The following is a 26,688-nucleotide window of genomic DNA, read 5'->3' as shown; positions in this document are numbered from 1 at the left end:
GCAGCCCACCACCACGGACGCCATCATCATCATCACCATCGCCCACCCTAATTTACGAGCACCGCATTGACGCTTCTCCTTCTCCTCTCCTTCCGGTTCGGAGCGACGACGATGCGCACTAGCCGCCGGGGCCAGGAGGTGCGCGGACCCGGACCCGGAGCCTTGTTGTGAGGTCGCGTGGGCGGCGGGAGCCCCGCCATGCCGGCCCGGAGGAACCGCTACAACCTGGTGGACGACGTGGCCGACGCCAGGCTGCCGCTGCACAACGAGGAAGCTTACCAGCATGGCATTTCCTTCCAAGCCAAGGTACTGACATGCAGACGTTACGCACGCGACGCAGGCGGGGGAGAGCCGGCAGACAAAATGGTACTCAAGTAGTGCTTAACAATATTATCACGCGAGTAAAGGGGGAAAGTAGTCTTTTAAAAAAAATCACTAGAGTCTTGAGTATTTTTGAGTATTGAGTGAAGAAAACTACTCAAACTGATAAGCTGAGGTGGGTAGAGACTCCAAAAATTATACTCAAGTAAAGGTACTGTTACTTTACAGTCATGTGACTCAAGCAGGAGTAGTCCTCAAAAAAAATACTTGAGTTAGCGCAAGTAGCCTGTCAAGTCAAAAAAAAAAAAAGAAGAGCACAAGTGGGTAGAGTACTGATACCTACTTAACAATATTATGAGCCAAGTTCAAGTAACAAGTAATCCTCCCAATAATTAGTATCAGCGAAAAATACTTTAGTACTGAGTAACTGGTGAGGTAAGTATGGGAAAATAATGCTACTTTATTACGAGTAGTGTTATTTTTGAAATAATAGGAACAAAGTAAAAGTAGTTATTCGTTGTATTCAATGGAGAGAAAAAAAAACATTCAGGAGCTGGTAAGAGTAGCCAAAAATTGTACTCGAGTAAGAGTGTTGCTACTTTAAAATAATGTGGCTCAAGTAAAAAGTAATAATCGCTTCTTGTGTAAGTATTTAGAGAGAGAAAAATACTCAGTTAAGTGATTGGTAATCGTGTTGGAAGTCACCAACAATTGTACTTAACCAAGAATACTTGTTATACTTTAGAATAAAATAATTAGGATTCAAGTAAGTACTAAGTAACTGAGTCATTATTTTTGTAATCAGAGCATTAACTTCATGAAGACAAAAATATAAAATAGCCAACAGTTTCACTTTGCTGAAAAGATCATTGAAGCGATGGAAGAATGAAATTATAAAGTTTATATTTGTCATAAAAATAGAAATAACATGTCTGTCGCATTATTGTTACTCTGAAAAGTAATGCATGTAAAAAGTTACTGGAGTAAATGTACCGGCGTAAAGTCATTAAAGTTGCCGACGGCGTCTGGCAAGAGTTTGTGGGAGAAAAAATATTTAAAGACTTTGCTTTCAACTTGCTGTGTTTGTTGCTGCCATCAATTATTAAGATGGCAAGAAAACACAACTCAGCTTTTAGTCCACCCGAGTATAATTTGTAATTACCTTCAATATTAGATTGCATCGCTTGTCTAACTTACTTATTTATTGGTCCTCGACCCATTCACCAGACCACCTGTCATCATGTAGTGCTTTGACGCCGACTCTTTCCATTTGCGATTTGAGCCTGACACGCACGTGAAGAAAAGTAACGTTGAAGCGTCACAAATTCAAGTCAATAAATCAAGAAATAGTCGCGCGCTTTGGAAGCGATGAGGGGCCCTAGAAAGGAGCCCTGAGGCCCAATATGCAACTCCCTCACAGAATTCATATCATAAACGTCGCTCCTTCTGAATAAATAATAAAAAAACGTGTTTGCTTGTGTGGCAGTACGTGGGGAGTCTGGACGTGCCGCGGCCCAACAGTCGCATGGAGATTGTGGCGGCCATGAGGAGGATCCGGGTAAGGAGACGGCGTCATGTCGACAAGCACACACGTTGATTTCACAAGGTTTCGCAAAAGAGTCCGGCAGCGTGTGGTTTTTTGCGGGATATCAGCGGTTGACGCAATTTGTTTTCCCGCCGCGCGCGGCTTGACGGGCGTCGTCTCACACCGCGGCGCTCTTAAGCACAGCTGAGCGAACCCGCGCCAAACGGGGCCGCCTGCCGAACGTGCGTTTATCTTCGGAAACATGCACGAGCGCCGCATGGGGTCAAGATCGCCATGTTTCAATGTGAGTTGGTTGGGTTCGAGTCAGAGCGGTTGCTAGCGTACAAATTGGATCGGGCTGCCTGGACCACGCGTGAAGGAATCGCAAGTCTCAGCAGGGCAAGAACGCGGGTTCCTCACATTTTGCCGGCTGCGAGATCCAAAGTGGAAACGTTCCATTTTCAAATCTACTTACTTAAAATACTTTTCCGTGGCGTGGCGAGGGACGATGAAGGTTCAAACCGTTTTCTTACGTCCTGTTGGCATTGCGTGACTTATAAAAGGTGAAGTACACTGTGTACTTGCAACAGGTGTCACAATATAATTTTTTTTTTTTTTTTTTGAAATGGGAACATGGTCACCCGAGTTCAACCAAACGTTTAACGTCTTGATTTTTGCAGATGTCGTCGCTCCGATTTCCGCGTTTTGGGAAAGATGTCGCTCCAAACTGCCACCGTCTTGCAACAAACCCGCTGCCTTTAGCTAATCTCTTGTTTGTGATTGGCCAGCTCGGGTGCGCACCTGCCGTTCCCACGGCGGGACATAATGTGAGTGTGTGTGTGTGTGTGTGTGTGTGTGTGTCGCCCCCTCCCCCGCTGATCCTTTGAGACGCGTGTGAGGCCGCTCGGCGAGGAGTTTTGTTGCTTTCACTTTGCCTAGCGGCGTAGAAAGTGCCTTTGAATGCCTCGTGCCAGTGTCTGCGTCCACTTTTCATTGGGATCGGGGGTGGGGGGGGGGGGGGGGGGCGCGGGGGGGTTACAGGAAGAACGCAAATGGAAGCCCTCCCCCCCGTCCCCTTTTACTTGTGCCACCAAAATAGCGCACCTCCTTTTAGCCCATCGCTGGCTATCTGCTCGGCGTGGACAGGAATAGATTGCGGCTGAGGGCCAAGCAGGCGCTTCCCGCTTTCAATTCCGATCGGCCCCTAATGGGATTTTTTTTTTAAGGTCTCCTTTCTCCGACTGCCAAGAGTCTCCTGGGGAATTTCGTTTTTTTTTTTTTTTCTCTCGTTTTTTTTTTTTAACCCTGCCGCCCGCCTGGATCACCTTTTTGTTAAGCGCACATGCAGCATTGCGGCAGCGGGGGATGCGCTGGTCGGGTTCACGCATGTTTGCTGCATGGCTGGGGGGGTTAAAAAGCAACAGACTCCATTAACCCATTTAGGCCTAAAGTGCCTGGCAAAAACATGCCTCTAAAACCTAAGGGTGACTTTTGAGTCACCTCCCGAAAAAGCTGAAGTTTTCCTGGAAATTCAACAATATTAAAAAAAAAAATAAATCATTGATTTCTCAGCTCCTGAAGCAGAAACAATAATTCCAAAATCATTTCACAGCTTACACCTGTGGCGTTCATAGGACGGCATATTAGGGCCACGTATAATTATATTTATTTTTAGAAGGCAAGGCAATATTCTGAGAAAAAAAAATATTTGCAAAAAAAAGTCTCTTTTTCCAACAGATTTGTGAATAATGATGAAACTTTTATTCTAATGCTAATTGCTGCAAAACGGAAACACGTACAAATATGCTTTTTTTTTTTCCTGATGAAAGAAGAGACTCTAATCTTTCTTTTGGTACGTGCCATGTTTTTATAGCCATAGAACACAATATTGGGCCTTGCAAAATCAGACAAAAGCCAGTAAAACAGCCGGGAGCGAAGGGGGTTGCTTCAGTCAAAATGGCTGCCAGTTAATGAGTTTAAACGGGACATATTCAACATTCAAGCTAATCTCATCATTTTGTCAAACAAAAATCTGCTAGCTTAATGCTAACATATATAATACAAAAACTCCAAGCATATATTAGCATATTTGTTGCCTAATTAGCATACAATCGGAACATTCTATAAACAACACTTTTCTTACCTTACAATTTAGTGTAACAAAAATCCGCTAGCTTATTGCTAACATTTGATCATAACATAAGGGATCTATTTTGGGGGGCACGAATCTACGTGGAGGCTTTTTAGACTGTGTGTTGGTAATTTTGCCGATGGGCGCAAGATAATGTATTTAAAAAAATAAAAATAAAAAAAGTGTGACGAGAGCATAGCGACTTAGAATTTTTTAGAATTGGTTATTCCATCAAATAAACATTTTATCTAGCATTAAAGAATACTGTTTATTAACTAATATTGAGATTTTTTTGTGATTAAAAAAACAACTCAACAATAATCATGCAATATCACGCAAGTACTCACCGACCTTTTTGAAAGGGATTCAGTTACTGCTTCGGTCTTTGTTTTCAAAGTCAAAACAGACGTTTACAAATGTCTAACTCGGATTCGACAAGGGGGGGGGGGTATGATTGGCAGAATGTAGGACACATGATGTGGGACAATCCTATCAAGAAAAACACCTTCTGATGTCCCAGCATGTCCGAGACACCAGGACAGGACGACAGATCGGTGCAAAGGTGGGGGCACGGGGGCCGCTGCTTTTTGTTCTATGTGCACTCAAACGTTGCGCACACCGGATATGCATTAGGGTATCTTTTTTTTTTTTTGGGGGGGGGGGGGGTCTATCCATAATGGGGGCCATTGTTTTCACTGCTGCTGGCTTTTATGGCAGATGTACGCAAGCACAGTGGCTGACCTAGAAGTGTTTTGGATCAGCTTCAAGTGTTAAGTCCCCTTTTGTCTGTCCCGCGCACAAACAAAGATGGAGGCCGGCAGAAAGGCCACTTCAGGGATGCGGCTCGGACCTTTTTCATCCTTCAGCAACTACTTGCCACAAATTCCCGCAGCAACGAGCTTTCCGATGTTTTTGCAAAATGTCGCCATTTTGGATGTTTTTTTTTTTTTATCTACTTTGCCCACGTGTGTCGTTGCCGTCGGGGCAAAAACCTCCTCGAAATGTGGTCTGGGTTTTAAAAAAATGGAATCATCGATACCGAATCGATTTTCCTTTTCGATCCCAATTTCCATTCATAAAACCATGAATTGATTATTTAACGCGCACCATGAACGAGCCTGACACAGATGCTGCAGTTACGCTTTTGGGCCAGAGGTGGCAGTCGCGAGTAAAAAAAAAAAAAAAAGTGACAAACTGCACAAAGATCCTTTAAATTTGAATTATGAAAATATTCTAATAATATAAATATTTTCATCTCATCCTTGCTTTACGTTGGAAATTAAATATTTGTGACGTTTTTGTCATGTCCTTGACATTTAAGAAGAATTGTTGTTCCACAATTAATCGATAGGATCGGATTGAAGTGAAGTGAATCGAATCGGTTAAAAACGAATCCAACTGAACTAAACTTGTGAATCGAAATCGTATTGATTGAGGAAATTAGAATCAATACCCAGCCCTAGGGGATCATTTTATTCATTACATACTGTATATCATATCTGACGATTAATCGGTAATCAGATTTTTTTCTGGCAAAAAAATCGGCCTAAAAAATTAAAATTTTGTTTTCCCTACTTGAATTTTTTTTTTGTCAGTAATTTTTTTAATTTTTTAAAGTTGCAAAAAAGCTCATTTATTTCCTCTCAAATTGACATTCACGCAAGTGCAAACACAACCGGGAATGTCAAAAAAAAAAAGAAATTGTTGGCCTTAAAAGCAGCGCAGACAGCCGGTCCCCTCTCACGTGGACGGACAAGCAGGTGCCGAATGGTCGCCGCCCTCCACCGGCAGCGTCGTGTCACGCGCATACACAAACACGCTCTTACCATCCGCCCGAGGCTGCGCCGGGCCGCCATCAACCCACGCACTCGCTCCTGCCCCAAACACACGATTTTGTCTCAAAAAAAAAGAGCTTCCAGGCAGAGTTTCATCATCACGACATTCCTGCGCTCTTGCCTCACTCACAGTTACAACACCAGAAATGAGGAACAACTAGAAAAAAAAATTGGATTCAACTTTTTTGTTTTTGTAAAGTAGTCAAACATCTGGGGTGGAAAAAAAAAAGAAAAAAGGAAAGAATGCTGTAATGTGTATACCAGACCAGTAGTTGGCAGCGTAACTTTGTAAAGAAAGCTTATTGTTAGGTTAAGCTATATAGGAGATTGTTGTCACATGCAAGACACAACCAGTACTTGCCAGAAGTTCCTGCTACTTCCGCTTCTCGTTGGTTGCTAAATGTAGCTGGCAAGGTTTGTTTTTTTTTTTCCACTCGATTCCCACAATCCAAGCACACATGATGTGGAACACGGAGGATTTTGTTGTCGTGTGTCGTACTTGCCAGAAATTCCTGCTGGATACGTCTCTGTTTTGAATATGAATATCAAGGCCTTCTTAGAACTAAACTAAGTGCGATTTTTGCAGAAATTGCTTATGAAGTCAATTGAAAGATAAATGATGTGGAAATTACAAATTATTTAATTGCAGTTGAAAGATAGGCAATTGTTTTAAGAGGGTGATGATATGCAAAATTGATATCATGTGTAATTGACAGAAATTTCTGCTGCTGGTTGCAGAAATTTGAGTAAAACGTAGCTGGCCTTGGTTGTTTTTTTGTTTGTTTTTTCCGCACTGCACAACCCAGACGAGAGAGATTGTTGTCGTGTGTTGGACGCTGGCCAAGCGCTTTCCAGAAATTCCTACAGCCACCAGCTGTTTGTTTTTTTGCCAAATTTAGCAGGCTAGGATGCTTTTTAGTCAACCCTGCAACCTTTTTTTTTTTTTTTTTTTTTTATGAAGAAGTCAGGTTAGCGTGTGACTCAGCTGCTTTTGACAGAAAGGTCGCTGTCAAAAGCAGCTGATGGCAGCGGACGTTTTCCAGCACATCAGCGCGATCAATCTTTTAGTCTGTTTGCTCAGCAAGGCCGATTTCATGCGACCGTGTAAAAGTTTAAAAACACTTAAAAATAAATAAAAAAAATCAGACGACAGAAAACAGGAAAATTAAATTACAAATTGCATGGTTGTTAAAAAAAAAAAAGCCTCACTATACATGTTCTTTTTTTTTTAATATGTAAAATAAATGAATAAATAAATAAAAACTCACGACGTGGTAATTTTTTAATTGAAAAAAAAAAAGAGCTTTACTATATGTTTTTTTCCCCGTTTTTTAAATAAAAGCTTTACTACTATTAATAATCATTTACACACACACAAATAATCGACCTTATTATTGCTTTTTTTGTGTGTGTTTTTTTTTTTTTTAAGAAAAAACCCACCTGAGTCAGGGAATTTGAGCCGGCCAGTTGTCATTGCTGCATTGCTAATGTGACGCGTATGCGGTTTGTGTCAAATCTGTGTGCCCTGTGGGGGCCCCTGCTGGCTAAGGGGCCCCAAGCAATTGCCCGCCTTGCCAAATGGCAAGCTGCGCCTCTGCTTACGCTTGAGGTAAACGTCTGTCATGACAGGCTAGCGCTGCCCCAGCTAGCCAGGCTAGCGCTGCCCCGGCTAGCCTGGCTAGCGCTGCCCCAGCTAGCCTGGCTAGCGCTGCCCCAGCTAGCCTGGCTAGCGCTGCCCTAGCTAGCCTGGCTAGCGCTGCCCTAGCTAGCCTGGCTAGCGCTGCCCTAGCTAGCCTGGCTAGCGCTGCCCTAGCTAGCCTGGCTAGCGCTGCCCTAGCTAGCCTAGCTAGCTCGCCGCACACAAACCTGACTTGAACCCAAAAAGACATTTAGTGACTCCATTTAATCGTGTTAAGCAGTGAACCCGCATATCATTTACATGAAACCGTACCAAAAATATAAAGTTCTTCTTTGGCTCCCAAAGTCGCATCCAGTTTTCAGGTTGCCGTTGCGGCATTTGAGCGACCGTCGGTAATAATTGCCGCATTGCCAACAAAAAACACAACAACTTGTTGGCGCACGCGCAGGTGGAGGAATCGCGGCTCGACTCGTTTCCCCTGCGACCGGTTTGTGACGTCATTGTCACTTGCATGTTCTGGATTCGTACCCGCAGCAGTGGAGGCGCATTCACAACAGACGAGTCGTACCCGCAAGAAAGAAGGAAAAAAAAACGCCAAACATTACTATTACGGCTACGAATCGTTTATCGTGCATACGAAACTCGATCACAAATACGCCTTCTTCTTTTTTTTTTACCGACACGCCTTTTTGACAGCGATCTGACTCCGTAAAGTCAATATTGGGCCGAGTGGACCAGCGAAGACTCAACACAGGACTCTTTGCGCGGAGAATGGCTTCACGCCTCAGTGCCTCCCTGACAGGCGCTGTGAAAGGACAGGCCGTCCCTTGGGCACCGAGGGGGGGGGTAAAGGACGGTTGGGGTGGGGGCGGGCGGCTTGCAGAGGCAAAACAAAGGAGCAACCTTAGCATGCCAAACACTTAATCTCAGCGTAGCCTGCGCACACGGAGCCTCGTAAAGTGCACTCTCGGAAAAAACAGCGATTTGGCGGGCCCGATTGGACGCGGCGTCGCCACGGGCACCCCCGTCGCCGCAAGTGCCACCAAATTGCAAAGCCTGCCGGTGCAATTAAAGGCTTCCTTTTTGTGTGAGTTTGTTGCTAAATACCAGCACGGTTAATAATGCACGAAGGCTTCGGGGCGACATCGATTTTCTGCTTGCATCTTGAATGCGAAATGAATTTCCTCGCCGCGCGTGCGAGATGCGGCTCTCATCTCACGCCCTCGCCGGAGAGATTTGCAGCTGGCGCTTAATGCTCTCATCAGTCCACATTTGCCGCGACAACGTTCCTAAATCAATGTCGACATTTTACACACCAGCCTCCTTACGCATTTCTCAACTGATAACCATTTAGAACGCCTAACAAAGACTCGCCGCGGCTAGTCGGAGGCTAAGGCGCAGCTCGGCGCCACCGACGCCGCGCCAGCTAGCTAGCAACAAGCTTCGGCTGGCTACCTTCGGCGGCTCAACACGTTGCGGAGTCGCCCCCAAGTCGATAGCGATCACATCCCTGGCGGAGAATGAGCTGCATTTCTGACTCGAATCGTTGTGATGAAGGGAGAAGCCGTGCTAATTGCTAAGCTAACCGAAGATGAAGTCGTTTAACACAGGAAGAAGTGCTTGGGTCATCAAGTCCACTTTCCACAGACGACTGGCTGGACAGCAAAATTGCAGACAAATTAATACGTCTCGACTAGTGATAGACCGATATGCCAATATTTCAAGCCGATAAACGGGAAAATATTAGCGTCAAAATGTAATTTTCTTTTAATTGTATACATATGAGGAATTGACAGCTTTGTTTAAAAAATTGAGCAAAAATGGCAGGGAGCTTCCAGGGTCAGCATGTGTTAAGCTAAATAAAATAAAATAAAAGTAAATAATTCCCTAAAGTTTTTGACTGTAAATAAAGTTTTCCAAAATTTCAACATCATTTCTTAATTTTGTTTTTCTCTTTGGAAATAAATAGCGCAGGGAGATGCCTTTTGTGTGCAGCGTTGCTCCCATCGAAATGCTAATTGTGACGTCACGGATGTTGTCAGCTACGCTACGTTTGGGCATCAGTATGACATTGTTGACCGCCATTTTGTTTCCGCTGCGTTTATCCCGACGGACAAATGGCAGGTCAAACTGTCTGCGGCGAACTGGAGGGTAAAAAAAAAACGCCGGGGAGCCGCCAAGTGGAGAAAGAATAATAGGATTAGTGGCAGGGATGGCGCTCACGTCACACGCACCCCCAAATCCCTCAGCAGCCCCCCAAAGCTAAAAGCTGCACGTCCCTACAAATCCATGAGCTGCAGGAACGTGAACGCGCACTTTTTTGTGTTAAGTGGAAAGTCTTTTAGCGCTTCACGTGGACGGCAAGAAGCAATACTGTCAAGGCCTGTTTTTTTTGCGGGGGTTCATGCCAGACCATCGGTCATCAAATCCCGCACACACAAAAAAAAGTTGCTCAGAACATCACTTGGAAGAAAGAAAAAGTAAATAACAAATTTGCGATTATAGCAGAGGTACGAACAGTGACGTAGCAACATTCCCCAGTGGCCACAAAAAAAAAAAAAAAAGATGCCTTATTATACTTTTTTTTTTTTTTTTAAAGATGCTTTACAATATTCATAGTCGTAAAAACAAAAAATATTTGTAAATTAGTGCCCTCGGTCTGTATCAAATATGTGTTAGAAATTTCGTAGGAATCTTGGCAAAATCTCAAGGGATTAGTTCATCTTTAACTCTTTGACTGCCAAAAACGTTAAATAACGTTTAGTAAAATTCTATGGAGGAGTGCCAAAGACGTTAAAAGACGTTTGTTTCAAAACAGAGGTGAAACTAACCATTTTCTATTGTGGATTACTGAAAAACGGAATAAGGTAGAAACAAACTTTTTTTTTCTGATGAAAGATGAGAGCACAATCTTTTTTTGGTAGTATGTGTGTTTCCATAGTCCAAACACATAATTTTCTATGGACCTTGAAAGATCAGTCAAAATGCTTAAAATCGGCTGGCACCCACGGCATCCCTTTTCTGAAAACGTCTGGCAGTCAAAGAGTTAAGGTTCTTTTAGAAATGACAAAAAACACCGTAAAATGCCGGCTTCAGAGCAACATGGCTGACTTCCTGTGTCTTTTTGGGCATTGCTTCTTAAGACTTTTTTGTGGGTCTACTCAAGATAGACGTGCGTGCCAAATTTCATGTAGCCAAGTGAAACTGGCTTGCGGGGCTGAATTTTCAAAAACACATATATAAATACAGGATATGTACATTTTGCATTGAAGTGTGGATTTTTGGGGCTGTTCGTTCCAAGAAGCCTGTTTTGGAGTGTGTGTGTGTGGGGGGTGGGGGGGGGCTGTATTGTGCTCCGTCTCCCAACAGTCATCTCTTTGTCACCTCACCCCGCTCCCCACTAAAAAGTCCCCAAATCCTGGGAATTGTAATGAAGCAGTTGCTAGGTTGCAGCAATCTATAGGCGCTTTTGTGGGATCCCGCGCGGCGCCGCCGCCGTCAATGGCGTCAGCGGTTTTGTGAACTGACCTGCTTTCAAGGAAGCGCAAAGGCCTTTCTTCCACATTACTTCATCCGGGTTTTGAACCTTGCTATCTTTGTACAATGAGCCACGTTTATTGCTGGACATTGCTGTCGGACCTTAAATCGAACCCCCTAAACCTTAGGGAGGGAGAATTTAAAAAGCGAAAAAAAAGTTTGACACACGCCTCTTAACTCTTTGACTGCCAAAAACGTTAAATAACGTTTAGTAAAATCCTATGGAGGAGTGCCAAAGACGTTAAAAGACGTTTGTTTCAAAACAGAGGTGAAACTAACCATTTTCTATTGTTGATTACTGAAAAACGGAATAAGGTAGAAACAAACTTTTTTTTCTGATGAATGATGAGAGTCCAATCTTTCATTTGGTAGTATGTGTGTTTCCATAGTCCAAACACATAATTTTCTATGGACCTTGAAAGATCAGTCAAAATGCTTAAAATCGGCTGGCACCCACAGCATCCCTTTTCTGAAAACGTCTGGCAGTCAAAGAGTTAAGTTCTGCTTTGCTGTCAAGCAGAGAGAAGTTTATTTATCGCTGCCACTCACTTGAAATTTGATGTACAACTGCAGTCACATAAGATAAAAGACGAGTAAACATTTTGTATTCAAACACAAAAATGTTCTACCGAAACAAAGCCAGCTAGCCAGCTAGCTTAATGCTAACATTCATAGACTGGCAAAAAATTAGCATCGATTTTGCGCTAATTGTAAAGCGCTTCTTCGTTAGCACAAAAGGAGCAACTCATACAAGCCGACGCATCAAACATTGCATTAAACACCAAAAACTGCTGTTATGATTAATTGTGGTGCTTTTAATTGATCTGGAATTAATTAAGCGAAATTAGCACGTTCAAGTCCCACGCTAATATCATCATGCGGCGCTTTTAGCTTCTGGACAACTTCAAGAACGGAACTGATGCTTGATACTTTGTGTTAATACCGTTAAATGTCTTATTTTTTAGCTTTTCCGGATGTCATTAAGCAAAATTCGCACGTGAACTTCCCATGCTAATTTAATGACGCGGCGCTTTTAGCTGCCATGCTTTGGTTAATGAGTGAACACTGGACAGTTTCAAGAGGGAATTCTCGCTTTGTGTGACTAAATGCGTTATTTTTAGCTTATCTGGATTTAACTATGTGGGAAAAAAAGCACATTTGAGTGACCCTTTACACTTGGTTTCAAACATTTGACCTTTTGTGTGTGTGTTTTCCTTGAAAGGTCCCCTTTAAAATGCTAGCGAACACCTCCAGTCCGACAAACGCAAGGACACAAAAAGTGCGCCTCGGGCCGCCCGCTCGCTCGCTCGCTCGCTCGCTCGCTCCCCACAAATGGGACGAGCCAAATCTCGCACGACGGCTCGTCGAGACGAGCGCAACCTCGGCACGGCAGCTCACTCGGCATCATTTGTTACAAACTCGCCTGCTTTTTTCCCCGAAGGCGAGGAAGCGCACGGCGTCGCCTCGCCGTGGTTGGAACGCGGCACGATGACATCGCGAGCTCCCGATTGTTTGCTCCACCGTCCATGACGGCGAGGCGTCCGCGGCTTAAATATTTTAAAGGCAGCACTTGCTGAGCGGCAATGGGGGGAGTGGAGGGGGGGGGGGATGTTGAAGAGAAAGCAAATATAAAAATTTCATACTTTGGATGTGAAGTTGCTGAATCCCACTTGGAGGGTGAATTATAAAAGAAGCTTGATGTCTTTTGGTTTGGTGACACTTGGACGATTTGTTTGAATATTGAATTTTTTCAAGTGATATGTTAACGCTCGTAAAAATGATTGGTTTTCCTCATTAAAATTCCAAATGTATTCCCACTATTGAAAAAAGTTTTTTACTTATTATATTACGACTTATGCAAACTTGACTTTTTATTATGTTAGCTAAATTAGCATGACATGATGCGTACAGTAATTTAAAATATGGTGGTTTTAATGTAGAAAAAACACAGACTTACAGTCGGTTTAGGAGTTCCTGATGAATTTGTATCCATGAGCCTCTTTGACTGTTGAAGGGAATTCAGGTTTTGCCTTTAGCCGACAGAGGGCGCTCTCTCCTCTCTTAAAAAGCTGGAAGGCGTTCTCGTGCTCAAAGCTCCGCCCCCAACCCCGCCCCCTCCCCTTCCATGTTTAAACACTGCCAATAAGTTGAAAGAGAACTTGGAAGAGAACTGAAAACTGAAAACCCGTGACACAAAAAAGAGTGTGTAAAAAAAAAATAAAAAAATCTGCAGATTGGTATTGAAAAAGACATCATTATACAAAACAATATGCTTTAAGGAAATAGTTTTTTTTTTTTATGTCTGTATTTTATTTTTCAATACCACCTTTTACAATGCCAATACTTGTTTCAATGTCAATGCAGCTTTTTTCACAATGACAATTTTTTTTTTTTATCAATACCAAATCGTATTGTCAGCGTTGTGGTAAGAATGTCAAGAGAGCCGAGGATGGCTATAAAATAAAAACAACAAAAATCCCTCACAATTTTACCATTTCTTTTCCTCATAAGATTTTAACTTTATTTTCATAAAATTATATATATATTTCTACTATTATCATGCAAGTACTAGTTGGTACTATTATGATGTTTTTCTGATTTGAAAAAAAACAAAACGTTTTCTCCACAAAAATAATATTCTAAAAACATTACACCTTTTTTCTCTTGCAACTTTTTAATTTTGTTTTCCTCAAATGACTTTTCCCCCCTCGTAATCGTATGACTTTGTAATGGTATTATTTTGATGTTTTCCCTCAAAAGACTCCATGTTTTTTTTTTCCTTTTTAAGTCCTTGACTTTTCTTTAGAAATCTGTACATTTTTCCAAACGACACCTTGTATGGTCTCCTGGAGCTCACTCAGTGCTACCCGCCGTTTTTGCGGCGCATTGTGCTACTGCACTAACTCTTTGACTGCCAGACGTTTTCAGAAAAGGGATGCCGTGGGTGCCAGCCGATTTAAGCATTTTTGACTGATCTTTCAAGGGCCACAGAAAATGATGTGTTTGGACTATGGAAACACACATACTACCAAATGAAAGATTGGACTCTCATCTTTCATCAGAAGAAAAAAAGTTTGTTTCTACCTTATTCCGTTTTTCAGTAATCAACAATAGAAAATGGTTAGTTTCACCTCTGTTTTGAAAAAACGTCTTTTAACGTCTTTGGCACTCCTCCATAGGATTTTACTAAACGTTATTTAACGTTTTTGGCAGTCAAAGAGTTAATAAAGTAGCACAGGTATAAGTGTGGATGGACTGCCACTACAGTATATTGCTTTTAATAGCAGGATTTCACTATTTCTGAGAGGTGAGAGGGGGGAGGGGGGGGTGGGGGTCGCTGTAGCATGTTTCCCAAAATGAGGTTCCACTGGATGTGACACGGGCTGATGTGTTTCCTGTCCTCCCTCTGCAAAGCCGTTCTGTATTTAATCAGCTCTCCCGGGGTCTGGCTTCCGTATAATTAGAGGGCTGAAACTTTAATCACCGTGGCTCGGGGGGTGGGGGGGGGGGGGGGATACGGCAAAGCGGGTCACTTCGTGTTGATGCAGGCTAGAAAATGAGCATTTAACAATACTTGCTAACACTCAGAATCAAATGGCACACTGGGGTGGGTCATGAGAATCATCTATAGACCTTTTTCGACACTAACGCGCATATTTTCTTTTCTTGTCTTTTTTTGCTCGGCCAGTACGAGTTCAAGGCCAAGAACATCAAGAAGAAGAAGGTCAACATGGTCGTGTCCGTGGACGGCGTCAAGGTGCTGCTGCGCAAGAAGCAAAAAGTGAGTGGACGCCGCACCGACGGCAAGACGAGCAGACTGATGCTAACGCGCCAACGCCGTTTTTCCGCCCGCAGAGGAAAGAGTGGACGTGGGACGAGAGCAAGCTGCTCATCATGCACGACCCCATTTACAGGTTCGATGCAAAACTTTCGTTTTTTTTTTTCTCAAATTGTTTTTGTTATGATTGTTTAACAATTATTTTGTCAAATTATCGTTAAAAAAAAAGACACATTTTCAATGGGGTTTTGTTTTTTTACAATTTGGTAATTTAATGCACATGTATTTGTAAGTGACATTTATTTTTTATTTCTTGATGTAACTTTTTTTCTTTTCTTTTTTTAGATTTTTTTATTAGTTTTTCGGGGCATTTTTTAAATTATTTTTTGCTCATTTTAAATATATATCTTACAATTTTTTTTACATGATTTCATTGGTTTAAATTTTAAATGGTTTTATATATTTTGGTTCTATTTTTGTTTAAAAAAAAACTATGTTAGATATTTTTTAAATGAGCTTTTGTACATTTTTGTTCATTTGGAATTTTTGTAAAAATTGTTTTTATTTTTATATTTTTTATTTGACCTTTTTCAATTTGTATTTGTGCGTTTTCCATACATATTTCCATTTACGTCTATATTTACATTGTTTTAACTTTTTCTACACTTTTGAGAAATATATCTTATTTTTTATAGTTTTATTTTGTTTTATATTTCTTTACATGGTTTACCTTAGTAATATATATATTTTTAATTTACTTTTTTATTTTTTTTTGTAACTTTTTATTTCCATTGCATTTGTGTCATTCATTGATCGTTTGCCGATGGCTTTTCCCCTTCCAGGATTTTCTACGTGTCGCACGACTCGCAAGACTTGAAGATCTTCAGCTACATCGCCAGGGACGGCTCCAGCAATTCCTTCCGCTGCAACGTCTTCAAATCCAAAAAGAAGGTCAGGCCGAAGCCTCGCTCGCCTTTCGAACGCGAATGCGGCTCAGTCGCGCCTGAAAGCCGTCTGTGCGGCCATCTTGGGTTGAGTGCAGACGCAGGCCATCCGCATGGTGCGTACGGTGGGTCAGGCCTTCGAGGTCTGCCACAAGCTGAGTCTGCAGCACGCCGAGCAGGACGCCGACGGCCGGAGCGACAAGTCGGCCGACGAGTCTGGCGGGTGCGGCGGTAAGGCGAATCGGCCTCATTGTAGCGCTTTGATTTCCACTCGGGCACTTTGCTGCACCCCCAGCAGGCCCGAGGACCCTGGCGGGGGCAGAAGGAGAAGAGGAGGACGGTCAAGGAGGAAGAGGAGGCGATGAGGAAGAGGAGGAGAACGCCACTGCCGGCACATCGTTCTGCGAAAAGACGGTCGGGGACATCCTGCACAGTCTGGCTGAGCTTAGCGTGGTCAAACCGGGCCACACCATCATGGTGAGACACGCACACACATATATGCGATCTATATATAGCAGCTTTCTATAGGACTGATGCAAGCGCTACGCCAAGCACTTTCCTGCTTAATCTTAAACATTCTACATGAGCCCACACTTCCTGGACACTTGATTAGGTACACCCTCAACAGTTGCACTTCATCCCACTGAGAGTGGTTCCTAATATTTTGACTCGCTTGGGGCATCCCCGATTGGTGACTTCATTTGTTTTGAAGACGTAACTTTTTTTTCCCCCCATTTCGTTTTTATTTTTAAAAATGCCACCAATTCAATTTGCTTCTTATACCTTATTTATTTATTTTTAATTAAGTTTTCCTATTTTTCACATTTATTTTCTACGTTTTTCATGCTGATTTATTTTCTACATTTCATTATTATTTTTTAGATATTTTAAGATTTTTTTATTTTTCACGTTTTAAGTTTTCTATTTCCTTGTTTTAAATCATTCAGTGCTTTTTGTGTCCTGAAAGTTTTTTTTATTGACATATTTTCCATGTTTTTTCTTTTTCTTTTTACAGCTTTGGCTTTTCCACATACATGTTGTGCATTTTAAAGTTTATACATTACATTAGTTTTACTTTGTAAAATTTTGTCCATGTATTTATTTGCATAACATGCATATTAGTTCCCCCCCCCCCCCACACTCCAAAAATCCCCCCTCCACACATTTCTCACACTTGCTGTATTTATTTAATAAATAAATAAATAATGCCCCAAATTTTTCATTTTCATCATTACATTTCCATGTAGTGTAGCAGCAAAAGGTTTGGAGGACGCTTTGTCCGTAGCAGACCCAAATGATGATTTGCCTTCAACTGCCCTCTAGAGGCGAGCCAGTGGAGGTGCACCAAGTTTAGCAATTGTTAGTCTGTTTTCTGTCCTTATTGTGGGAGTGATGTATGTAAGCACCATTTTGTTGTTTCGCTGTTTTTTTTTTTTTTGCGATCAGGACTTTTCCGGAAGGTCCTTGTTCACCGTGACGTCGCAGGGCGTGACTCCCGGCAGCCCTGGCTCGGCGGCGGGCTCGCTGGCGTCGCGCCACTACTTGCAGCTCCTTCAGCAGCAGCTGCAGCAGCAGCAGCAGCACACGCAGGTGGCTGTCGCTCAGGTGAGGGAAGACACTCTTTTAAGTCCAAGGAACGTTGTTTAAGGGAGTTGGGGGAGCTCCATTCAGACAAAAGTAGTGCTTGTCCGCCATCGCGTGGCATCTAATCAATGACACTTTTTTTCTCAACTTGGGGTTACTGTAGTTGTTTTAGAATGTATCATTACCACAACATCAATGCTAAATACATTAGCCTGCGTGTGGCGTTTTACATTATATGTTAGCATTAAGCTAGCAGAATTATTTTTTTTTAGTTGAAGAAGATATGGATTGGTTGAACAATTGGGGTTGCGGATAAAAAAGATAGGCCCCGATACTGCATTAAAACTAAAACTAAAACACAATCAGATGACTACATTATGGCTACAACTTTAATTAATTTGAGTCCAAAGACAATAACTAAAACTAAATAAAAATTTCTTGTCAAAATGAACACTGATTGGGTGTTTAAATATACAAAGTTTAACACTTGCTTCTTATTTGCATTGGTGTGCTAGTGAATGAATCTTCTTCTTTATCTTTCCTCGGGAACGTATGACAAATGGGAGGGTCTTCTCTCTGCTTTCGATTGCACACAAGGCTGTTGTTGAAAGGCCTGTCTTGTGCCACCAGGGGGCAGCACTAGCTCAGTCATGACAGCAGCAAATTGTAAACAAACAAGAGGCATGAATGAATACATGGCGGTCCCCGTTTACACGAAATCAGCGTTTCCCAACCTTCATGCCGCCAAGGCGCGTTTCACATTTGAAAAATGTCACCGAAAAAAAATTCCATTCTCAATTGCGACCATTTCTTTGTATTTCTCTTGTGGCGAGCGTTGATGCTGATTTTGTTTGCGTCGGCGGCAGGTGCAGCTGCTGAAGGATCAGATGTCGGCCGAGAGCGCCGCCCGCATGGAGGCGCAGGCGCGCTCGCACCAGCTGCTCCTGCAGAACCGCGACCTGCTGCAGCACCTGGCCCTGCTGGTGCAGCAACTCCGGCAGCTGGAGGCCGGACCGGGCAAAGAGGCGGAGCTTCAGCCGCGGGAGACGCCGCTCAACGGATGCGGTGAGTTGCCCGAAGAAGCGCGCACGTTTTTGCCACTCGTAATAATATTCCTTCTCACCGTAGAACAGGCAGAAGGTTTGCTCTGAATGTTGCTCCTCAGTGTGCGCTCAAGTCGTAATTCTTTGAATTCTATTGATGCACATTTCTGTTAGCTTGTCTATGGCGTTTTACATTAAATGTTAGCATTAAGCTAGTGGACGTTCTTTAGACAAAATGGTATGGTTTGATTGAACAATTTGTTTTACTTTAACTTTTACATCTTTTTGAAAGCTTAAAACGGGTCAATTTGACCCGTAACGGGAGGATTTTCAGTAGAGCAGTCAAACGATTTAAATTTTTTGATCAGATTAATCACATCTTAGAATTTTGATTCATCACGATTAACTCTTTGACTGCCAGACGTTTTCAGAAAAGGGATGCCGTGGGTGCCAGCCGATTTTAAGCATTTTTGACTGATCTTTCAAGGTCCATAGAAAATTATGTGTTTGGACTATGGAAACACACATACTACCAAAAAAAGATTGTGCTCCCATCTTTCATCAGAAAAAAAAAGTTTGTTTCTACCTTATTCCGTTTTTCAGTAATCCACAATAGAAAATGGTTAGTTTCACCTCTGTTTTGAAACAAACGTCTTTTAACGTCTTTGGCACTCCTCCATAGGATTTTACTAAACGTTATTTAACGTTTTTGGCAGTCAAAGAGTTAATGAGTGCCCCTTAATTGGAAACCTGTACTGGGGGCAACGCAACAGACACGTTTGTGTCAAAATAATAATAATAATAATAATAATGTATATCATTGTGGAGACTGGGGTCAAGTTGCTTTTTACAATTTGAAAAATGTGCAGAATTTCACAAGTTCAAGATTCGATCTTAGCTCTTAATATGAAAAAAAAAAATGCACGGCGCCGTCACCGTCTTACAAATGCAATTATGCCATCTAGTGGCAGAAAATGACCTCAACACAAATCAATATCACACTCGTTTTTTACAATTTTACTAAACGTTATTTAACGTTTTTGGCAGTCAAAGAGTTAATCACTTAATTAAAAAGGTCTTCAATCTAATCTTTTTTTTTTAATACAGTAATAGTGAAAAAAGGAAGTTAGCACAAAGTTGGTTAGACGTTTTTTTTCTGACTTAAAATTTTATGATTCTGAGATAAAAAAAATTAATTTTAGTCTGTATTTTCTTCAAACATGTATGGGGGGGGGTGTTCAGTTAGAAATAATAATAATAATAATAATCCATCCAACAAAAATAAGGCCAGCAGATTTTTTAATATCTTTACAATGGGTCAACTTGACCCATAAGATAACAGAAGGGTAGCTAACATTTTGCGTTGTAGAAAGTCTCACAAAAATTGTTTTTTGCAAAAAGTGGAAGAGCAATTAATTTGTCTGCCTGTCAATATACGTCACTTTGATAGATAGTTGAACAAGATACATTCTTGTTAGTAAACAAATCCCAATTCTCTGCCCAATGAAGTGAAACGTGGTCGTCGTTTCCCAAGACTGACTTGACGACCTCACGTTTGGGACTCACAGCTAACAAAGGCGAACTTGTTGAAATGTCGTCTCGCAGCGCTCTCCGCGTCCTCGAGGCCTCTGTCCCTCAATCTGAAGAAGCGCTGCGGCGACACCCTGGAGCAGCTCATCACGGACGCCTCCTCGGACCCGGGCGGCTCCCGTCCCTTCCCGCTGGGCCTGGGGGACAGCTGCCTTCCCTTCGTCCCGCCGGCCGACGGCGGGGAGGGCGCCGCGTCCGACGAGGTGCTCGCCGTCTCCAGCAGGAGGGCGTCCGGCGTGGAGGAAAAGTAAGACAAGTCAAAGTGTTTCCTAGTATTTCAAAACATTCGAATGTTGACATTTATCTTTGCTGACACATTTTGGACAAAAACCAGGGGTGTCGGGCGATTACATTTTTTAATTGTAATTAATCACATGACTTATATCTGTAAATGTACCATAAAACTATTTTTATATAATTTTTTTAAGTGTTCATACTCTAAAATAAAAATAAAAATATACATACATCGATACAGTCATTTCACAATAATTCTTAAAATTGAGTTAAAATTAAAAAGATGTACTGTACTGTAAAAAACGAGCGTGATATTGATTTGTGTCGAGGTCATTTTCTGCCACTAGATGGCATAATTGCATTTGTAAGACGGTGACGGCGCCGTGCGTTTTTCTTTTCATATTAAGAGCTAAGATCGAATCTTGAACTTGTGAAATTCTGCACATTTTTCAAATTGGTAAAAGCAACTTGACCCCAGTCTCCACAATGATATGCATTATTATTATTATTATTATTATTTTGACGCAAACGTGTCTGTTGCGTTGCCCCCAGTACAGGTTTCCAATTAAGGGGCACTCATTAACTCTTTGACTGCCAAAAACGTTAAATAACGTTTAGTAAAATCCTATGGAGGAGTGCCAAAGACGTTAAAAGACGTTTGTTTCAAAACAGAGGTGAAACTAACCATTTTCTATTGTTGATTACTGAAAAACGGAATAAGGTAGAAACAAACTTTTTTTTTCTGATGAAAGATGAGAGTCCAATCTTTCATTTGGTAGTATGTGTGTTTCCATAGTCCAAACACATAATTTTCTGTGGACCTCTAAAGATCAGTCAAAATGCTTAAATCGGCTGGCACCCACGGCATCCCTTTTCTGAAAACGTCTGGCAGTCAAACAGTTAATCACGCTTTAAAAAAAATTAGTGGCGTTGACGTAACTTCAACTCAAAATGAACGCACTAATTTGACACCCTGACAAAAAAATTCAAGCTTAAAATGAGAAAATAATGAGCTGCCGTCTACATGTTAACTCTGGAAGTAAACCTTCACTTCCAACTGTATTTTCATTTACTTTTCTCGTCTTGGGTCACCTGCCTGCGATCCTAATAAAGAATCATCCAATGTTCTTGTGGTTGGCAAGTCTGCCTCACAGTGGAGAAATCTGGGTTTGAATCCCCGTTTTGAGTTTGCTGTGTTCAAGTTGGACGATCGCTTTGAGGATGAAAAAAAAAAAAAGAGTGTGAGAGCTCATTCATACGTTTGGTCATTTCGCGCTTGCTGGCGTCCTGACGCTTTTCGCAAACATTCTAAAATGCTCCATAGAAAAGAAATGGCTGGATGCAAACACGACTGTTTCCATAAAAGAAAGCCTTGAGTCAACATTTCATCTCTATAAATTGCCCCTAGACGTTCCGTTCTGATGTTTTCTCCGCCGCGACACCAACATCAAATGCGTAATTACTTTTTAATGAGCTTTTAATCCCCTTAAAGCCGAAAGCGCCACTGAGGGAAAACATTCCCTCACTACCAGCCCCGCTTCTTTTTTTTTTCCCTTTTTTCTTTTTTTTTGCCTCTCTTAATGCAAGTGTGAAATCCCAACGCGATAAAGCAGATTGCAACATCGAGAGAAGCCAATCGGATTGCGTCCGTTCAAGCGTCTGCTCCCTCGCAAAAAAAAAAAACAACAAAATTGTTGTGATGAGGAAAAACATACAAATGAGGAATAATACAGGAAGAGCAAAAATAAACAATTCTATGTATTTATTTACTTTTTAAATTTTCCTTTCTCACTTCGAGATAGCTAAAAAGTGTAATACAAATAAAATGTCATGTTATTTATTTATTATCACATTAGTTAATTGTAATCAAACCTTCACACAACAGCTACTTTAGACGCACGGCGCAGTAATACAACATACATGCATACAAACAGTAACGCTCAGTGCTGCTGCCTGACGTGTTGTGGCCAAACTTGGTACTACACTTACACAAAATCGGACTCAAGTGAAAATAAAAACCTAAAGTCGCACTTTTGTGACATAGGAGGTTGACGGTTTGACGTGCAGAGGTCGGTAGCAACAAGTTACATTTACTTGAGTAAGTTTTTGAAAAAAGAGTCGTTTTACCACACAGTACTTTTCACTTTTACTAGAGTCGTTCGATAATTATAGTGTTTCTATTTTTTTTAATTGGCCTTAATATTTTTAAACCCTCGAACATTTTCTTGTTTTGTACCAAAAAAATAAAATAATCGTTTGAATAATCGTGATTTCAATTATTGCCTGAATAATTAAATATGTGCACACGGTTCATAAAAGTATCGATAGAACATAAATGTAATGTAAATAAATGACTACATTCGAGTTGTTAACAAAAATTCAATTTGCACATTTTAACATGCGTATGATCAGAATTGAGTTGTTGGTGTGGCGTTTGCGTATTTCTATGCTCGCCCAGTAAAGTTGCCGTTGATGGCTGACTGTGGTCTAACTGTGGCCTTTTCCCGTCAGGTGCGACGATCCCGTCCTGCTCGTCCTCTTGCTCCTCTAATCAAATCAAAAACACGCACAAACGCCACCTGCCCCTCCTTTGCTCCTTCCTCTCCTCCTCCTCCTCTTCCTCCTCCTCCTCCTCATCCTCCTCTTCCTCCTCCGCTATGTGAGTATCACGAGCGCAAGCGGCATGCAAAGTTAAATCGCATTTCAATCGGCCGATGACGCGGCGGCGAGCTCAGCGAGCGAGATAAACCGTTTAAAAAAACTAAAATAAAAATCACGCCCAAAAGCAAGCTGGGAAAGGAAACACATGAAACTTTTAAATAGCATAAAAAAAAAGTTTGACGCTCTCGTGAGGTGGTTTTTTAAGACGTGTCGAAATAGTATTTGGCAAACGTGTCATGGAAACACTTTTTGCGCATTCCATGTAGTCATGTGACCCCCGCCAAATGAGTTTAGCTTAATGCTAACAAACAATGCAAAATGCCATTGACGTGCTAACAAAAACACACCATCACACACACACGCCCGATGAGTGGAGGGAGATGTTTTTAAAGTAATATTAACGCTAAACGCTCTTCAATGGAAACAGCGGCAAGTCGAAATTGTTCTTTATCAAAATAGTACAACATCGCTTTTATTTTGGTGAAAAACTGTCATGGACATTTTTCACAAACTCACCTTTTGAGGCATCAGAGACCCTCACACGCCGTCGCACTTCTAAACAACAGCCAAGATATTAAAATATTCTCATTTCATTTCCCATCTGGCCGGCAATAACATCATAACTGTTTTCATGAAGAACAAAAACAAAATGAAGATGAACAATAGTGTAGCATTGCAAGCCAGTAATCAAATTGCAACATGGTGTGGTGGACAAAGCTATCGAATAAAAGAGGTTGGAGGGCTTGAAAAAAAAAAAAAGCTGAGAGGATGATGAAGAGGTTTTGTGCACAAGACGCTGTTAAGGCCGAGAGTGCTGAGTCAAACTGCGTTAACAAGACCTGCCAGGGAAAGAAGCTTCTGGAAAACATGCAAGCGCAGCACAGCCACAACAAGATTCAAAAATCCCTTTTGGCTGCTTGACTTCCAGCTTGCGTTCATCCCACAACGTTGCAGCAAACAATTCGTTCAAAAAGAAGCTTCAAGTTTTGCATTGAATGTCACGCCAAACATTAAAAACAAAGAAACAAACTCAAAATCAGTTTAGCTTAATGCTAACAAACAATGCAAAATGCCATTGACGTGCTAACAAAACTTCATTCTCGTTGCGCTAATCTTTTATCATTGAATGGCATTTTTCTTATGAAAAAAACTACCACAAACATTTCCATTATTGTTATTTTTTATTTGAGGCTGGAACACATTCATGACTTTTCAATTTTGTCCATCCATCTTGGGATGCCCAAATTAATAAAATAAAATAAAATGCTTATTCACTGCTTACAAAAAGCCAACCAATGAGATCTTTCTTAATGACCTGCCCTCCCTCAAAGAGGTCTACACCAAAGGACCTCCCTGGTGTGTGCGGCGGCCATTAGCGAGCTTGTTAGCGTTTCCCGCCTTTGCTATTCCGAGTTGATGACCGAGAGGCCGAGCGGGACCGGACCGGCGTAGCGTTAGCGTCCGCCGATGTGATGCTGAGGAAGGAAGCCAGACTCGTTAGCGCGTCCGTCCGTGTCGTGACTCGTTATCTGAGATTTTGTGTGTCGTTAGACGGCTTTTTGCACAAACTTGTGCTTTGATGGATACTGAACAAGGAACCGCCATTTATGGCGGGGGGAGACATTCAAGACTCGCCTGCGGAAAATCTGCAATATGCTGACAGAAAGCGTGATTGCTGTATAACATCACTTTGATGAAATGAAAAGAAGATTCTTGCCTGTTTGCCAAAAAAAAACATTACAAATGTTACTCTATTTAAACCCCAAAATGTGCAACCAAACCATAGAATTTCAACGAGCAAAAGTATGTTAGCATATTGCTAACATACAATGTGAAACGCCATAGACAGGCTAATATAAATTAGCATTGATGTTGCTATAATGATGGATCACTGAAGGTGCTAAATTGCGATTTGCCGTAATTAAATTAAAATAAAATTAAAATCACCAATGTGAAAATGAACATTAAATAAAATAAGCGAACAGATGAAGAATGTCATTTTTTATGTTTATATATATATATATATATATATATACGCATGTTTGTCAGTCCTCAAATAGGCGCCTGTGACTTTTTTGTTGTTTCGTTGTACCAGAATGAAATGTAATTGCACATCCTCTACAGTAGGTGGCAGTAGCTTTTAGGAAAATGGATTTACTTCAAATCTTTTCTGGAAAAAGTCATTAAAATTGATTTAATTTCATTTTTATTAAAGCCGTTCTATTTAACATAACATAATGTCTGTTGTTGGCAGGTATCAAGCGCCCGTACCAAAGCTGGATCCTCCTCCCCCCTCCCAGATCCGGAAGCGAGCCAGCCGGACATTGTCCCCGGGCTCCATCCCGGACGCCGCCGCCCCGGGCCGCAGCCCGCCCAGCAGCGACAGCCCCCTCTTCACCTTCCCGGACGCCACGCCCGGCTCGCTGTCGTCGGCCGACTTCCACTCGCTCAGCAGCTCGTGCTCGGCCAGCGACGACTCGGGCGTGCGCTCCGAGACCAAGTCGCTGCTCTCGCCTCTGCGGGACGACGAGGAGGCGTTCGGGGACGGCGGGACTGTCGGGACTGTCGGGACGCCGCTCCGCAACGTTCGCCAGGGGAGTCCGGATTGGGCCGAAAGCTCGGGCGAGCGCCGGCCGCCCGCCTCGTCCCCCGTCAACGATACCCGCCTCCACATCAGCTTCTCCGAGGACGAGCTTTTGGAAAACTGCCAGGAGGAGCACGCCATCCCGTTACGGAGTTAAGGCAACACCTTTTCTTCATCTCCTAGTTTTTCCAGCCACTTGCTCCACGACCCAGACAGCCGTCTATTGTACAAATCATTAGCCCATGGACAGATTTAGTATTTTTATAATGGAAAACCACCACCATTCAAGATACTTTTTAGGGATTAGAAGGAAATCACGTAGAAGTTCTTTTGCACTACATTCGCTCCGATTCACCCAAGGTCGACTGCATTCCAAAACATATCACAAATATTTTCTATCTTTCTCTCTCTTTTTTTTAAGATAGTTAGCGTTAATGTTGTCATTTGTTGTTCTTCATTCCAAACGCAACAATCTTGTGAGAAGCCTCAACGCCTGCCGAGCACCCGATTGGATGAGAGACAGAAGGACTAAGAAAGTCAGACGAAGGAAAAGGAACCCAGTTGTAAGGCTACACAAAAAAAAAGTTTATATATATGAGAATAAAGTTGGAATATTTATAGGAAAAAAAGTCAATGGGAAAACAATTGTAATGTGACAAGAATAAGGTCAAAATATTGCAGCAATAATTGTGGAAGCGAAAATTTGCATTGAAAAAAAAATGTCAAGTCAAATAAGTTCGTATCACAGCAATAACTAAACAAGCTAAATCTTGTCATTTTTAAGTTTTAATTTTAAGAGCAAATCTGTAAAGTTATGAGAAGAATGCAATAAGATGCCAAGAATTCTCGTACTACCTAAAAGTCGTAATGTAATGTGAGGGAATTTGAAATGTGTAAATGAAGTTTAAGTTTCAAGGTGATTTGTAAAGTTACAGAAATAGAGTCCAAATGTTATGAGACCAAAAAGGCGTTTACTTGGGAAGTCGTTATTTTTCTGAACATCAACATTTCCGCACAACTTTGTGACTCTTTCTAAAAAATAATTATTATTTTTATTATACTTCACCTTTTCTCATGGCATTCTGATTCAACATTTTTTCCATGTGGTTACGACCTTTTTCTGAGGAAAAATATGATCTTGTAATGTTGGAACTTTATCCTGATGTAAGTGTGAGAGCGGTGATGGATGTAGTTACAAAGTTGCAGGTGTGAACTGTCGGTCGGTGAAGGCGAAAGAGAGAGAAAAAAAAAAGCAATAATAATAAAAATGAATAGGGGTGAA

General features: G+C 41.8%; 1 protein-coding gene across 2 annotated transcripts; it reads left to right on the top strand.

Annotated features, from left to right (window-relative positions):
* Positions 1-159: 159 nt before the first annotated feature.
* LOC144063622 (carboxyl-terminal PDZ ligand of neuronal nitric oxide synthase protein) lies at positions 160-26,688 on the top strand. Of its 2 annotated transcripts, none has more exons than XM_077585344.1 (11): positions 160-306; positions 1,808-1,879; positions 14,677-14,769; positions 14,844-14,902; positions 15,609-15,717; positions 15,809-15,941; positions 16,009-16,187; positions 17,157-17,315; positions 18,161-18,359; positions 19,943-20,174; positions 25,077-26,688. In XM_077585344.1, the coding sequence occupies exons 1-11, from the start codon at positions 199-201 to the stop codon at positions 25,561-25,563; spliced, it is 1,830 nt and encodes a 609-aa protein (XP_077441470.1). In that variant the 5' UTR covers positions 160-198; the 3' UTR covers positions 25,564-26,688. The 2 variants fall into 2 exon arrangements, with proteins under 2 accessions (XP_077441470.1, XP_077441469.1); XM_077585343.1 differs by having other exon boundaries at positions 16,006-16,187.

This window comes from Vanacampus margaritifer, chromosome 14 (assembly GCF_051991255.1).
Source record: "Vanacampus margaritifer isolate UIUO_Vmar chromosome 14, RoL_Vmar_1.0, whole genome shotgun sequence".
NCBI classification, from domain to species: Eukaryota; Metazoa; Chordata; class Actinopteri; order Syngnathiformes; family Syngnathidae; genus Vanacampus; species Vanacampus margaritifer.
Note: the sequence above shows the minus strand (reverse complement) of the source record. Positions and strands in the feature narration are given on the sequence as shown.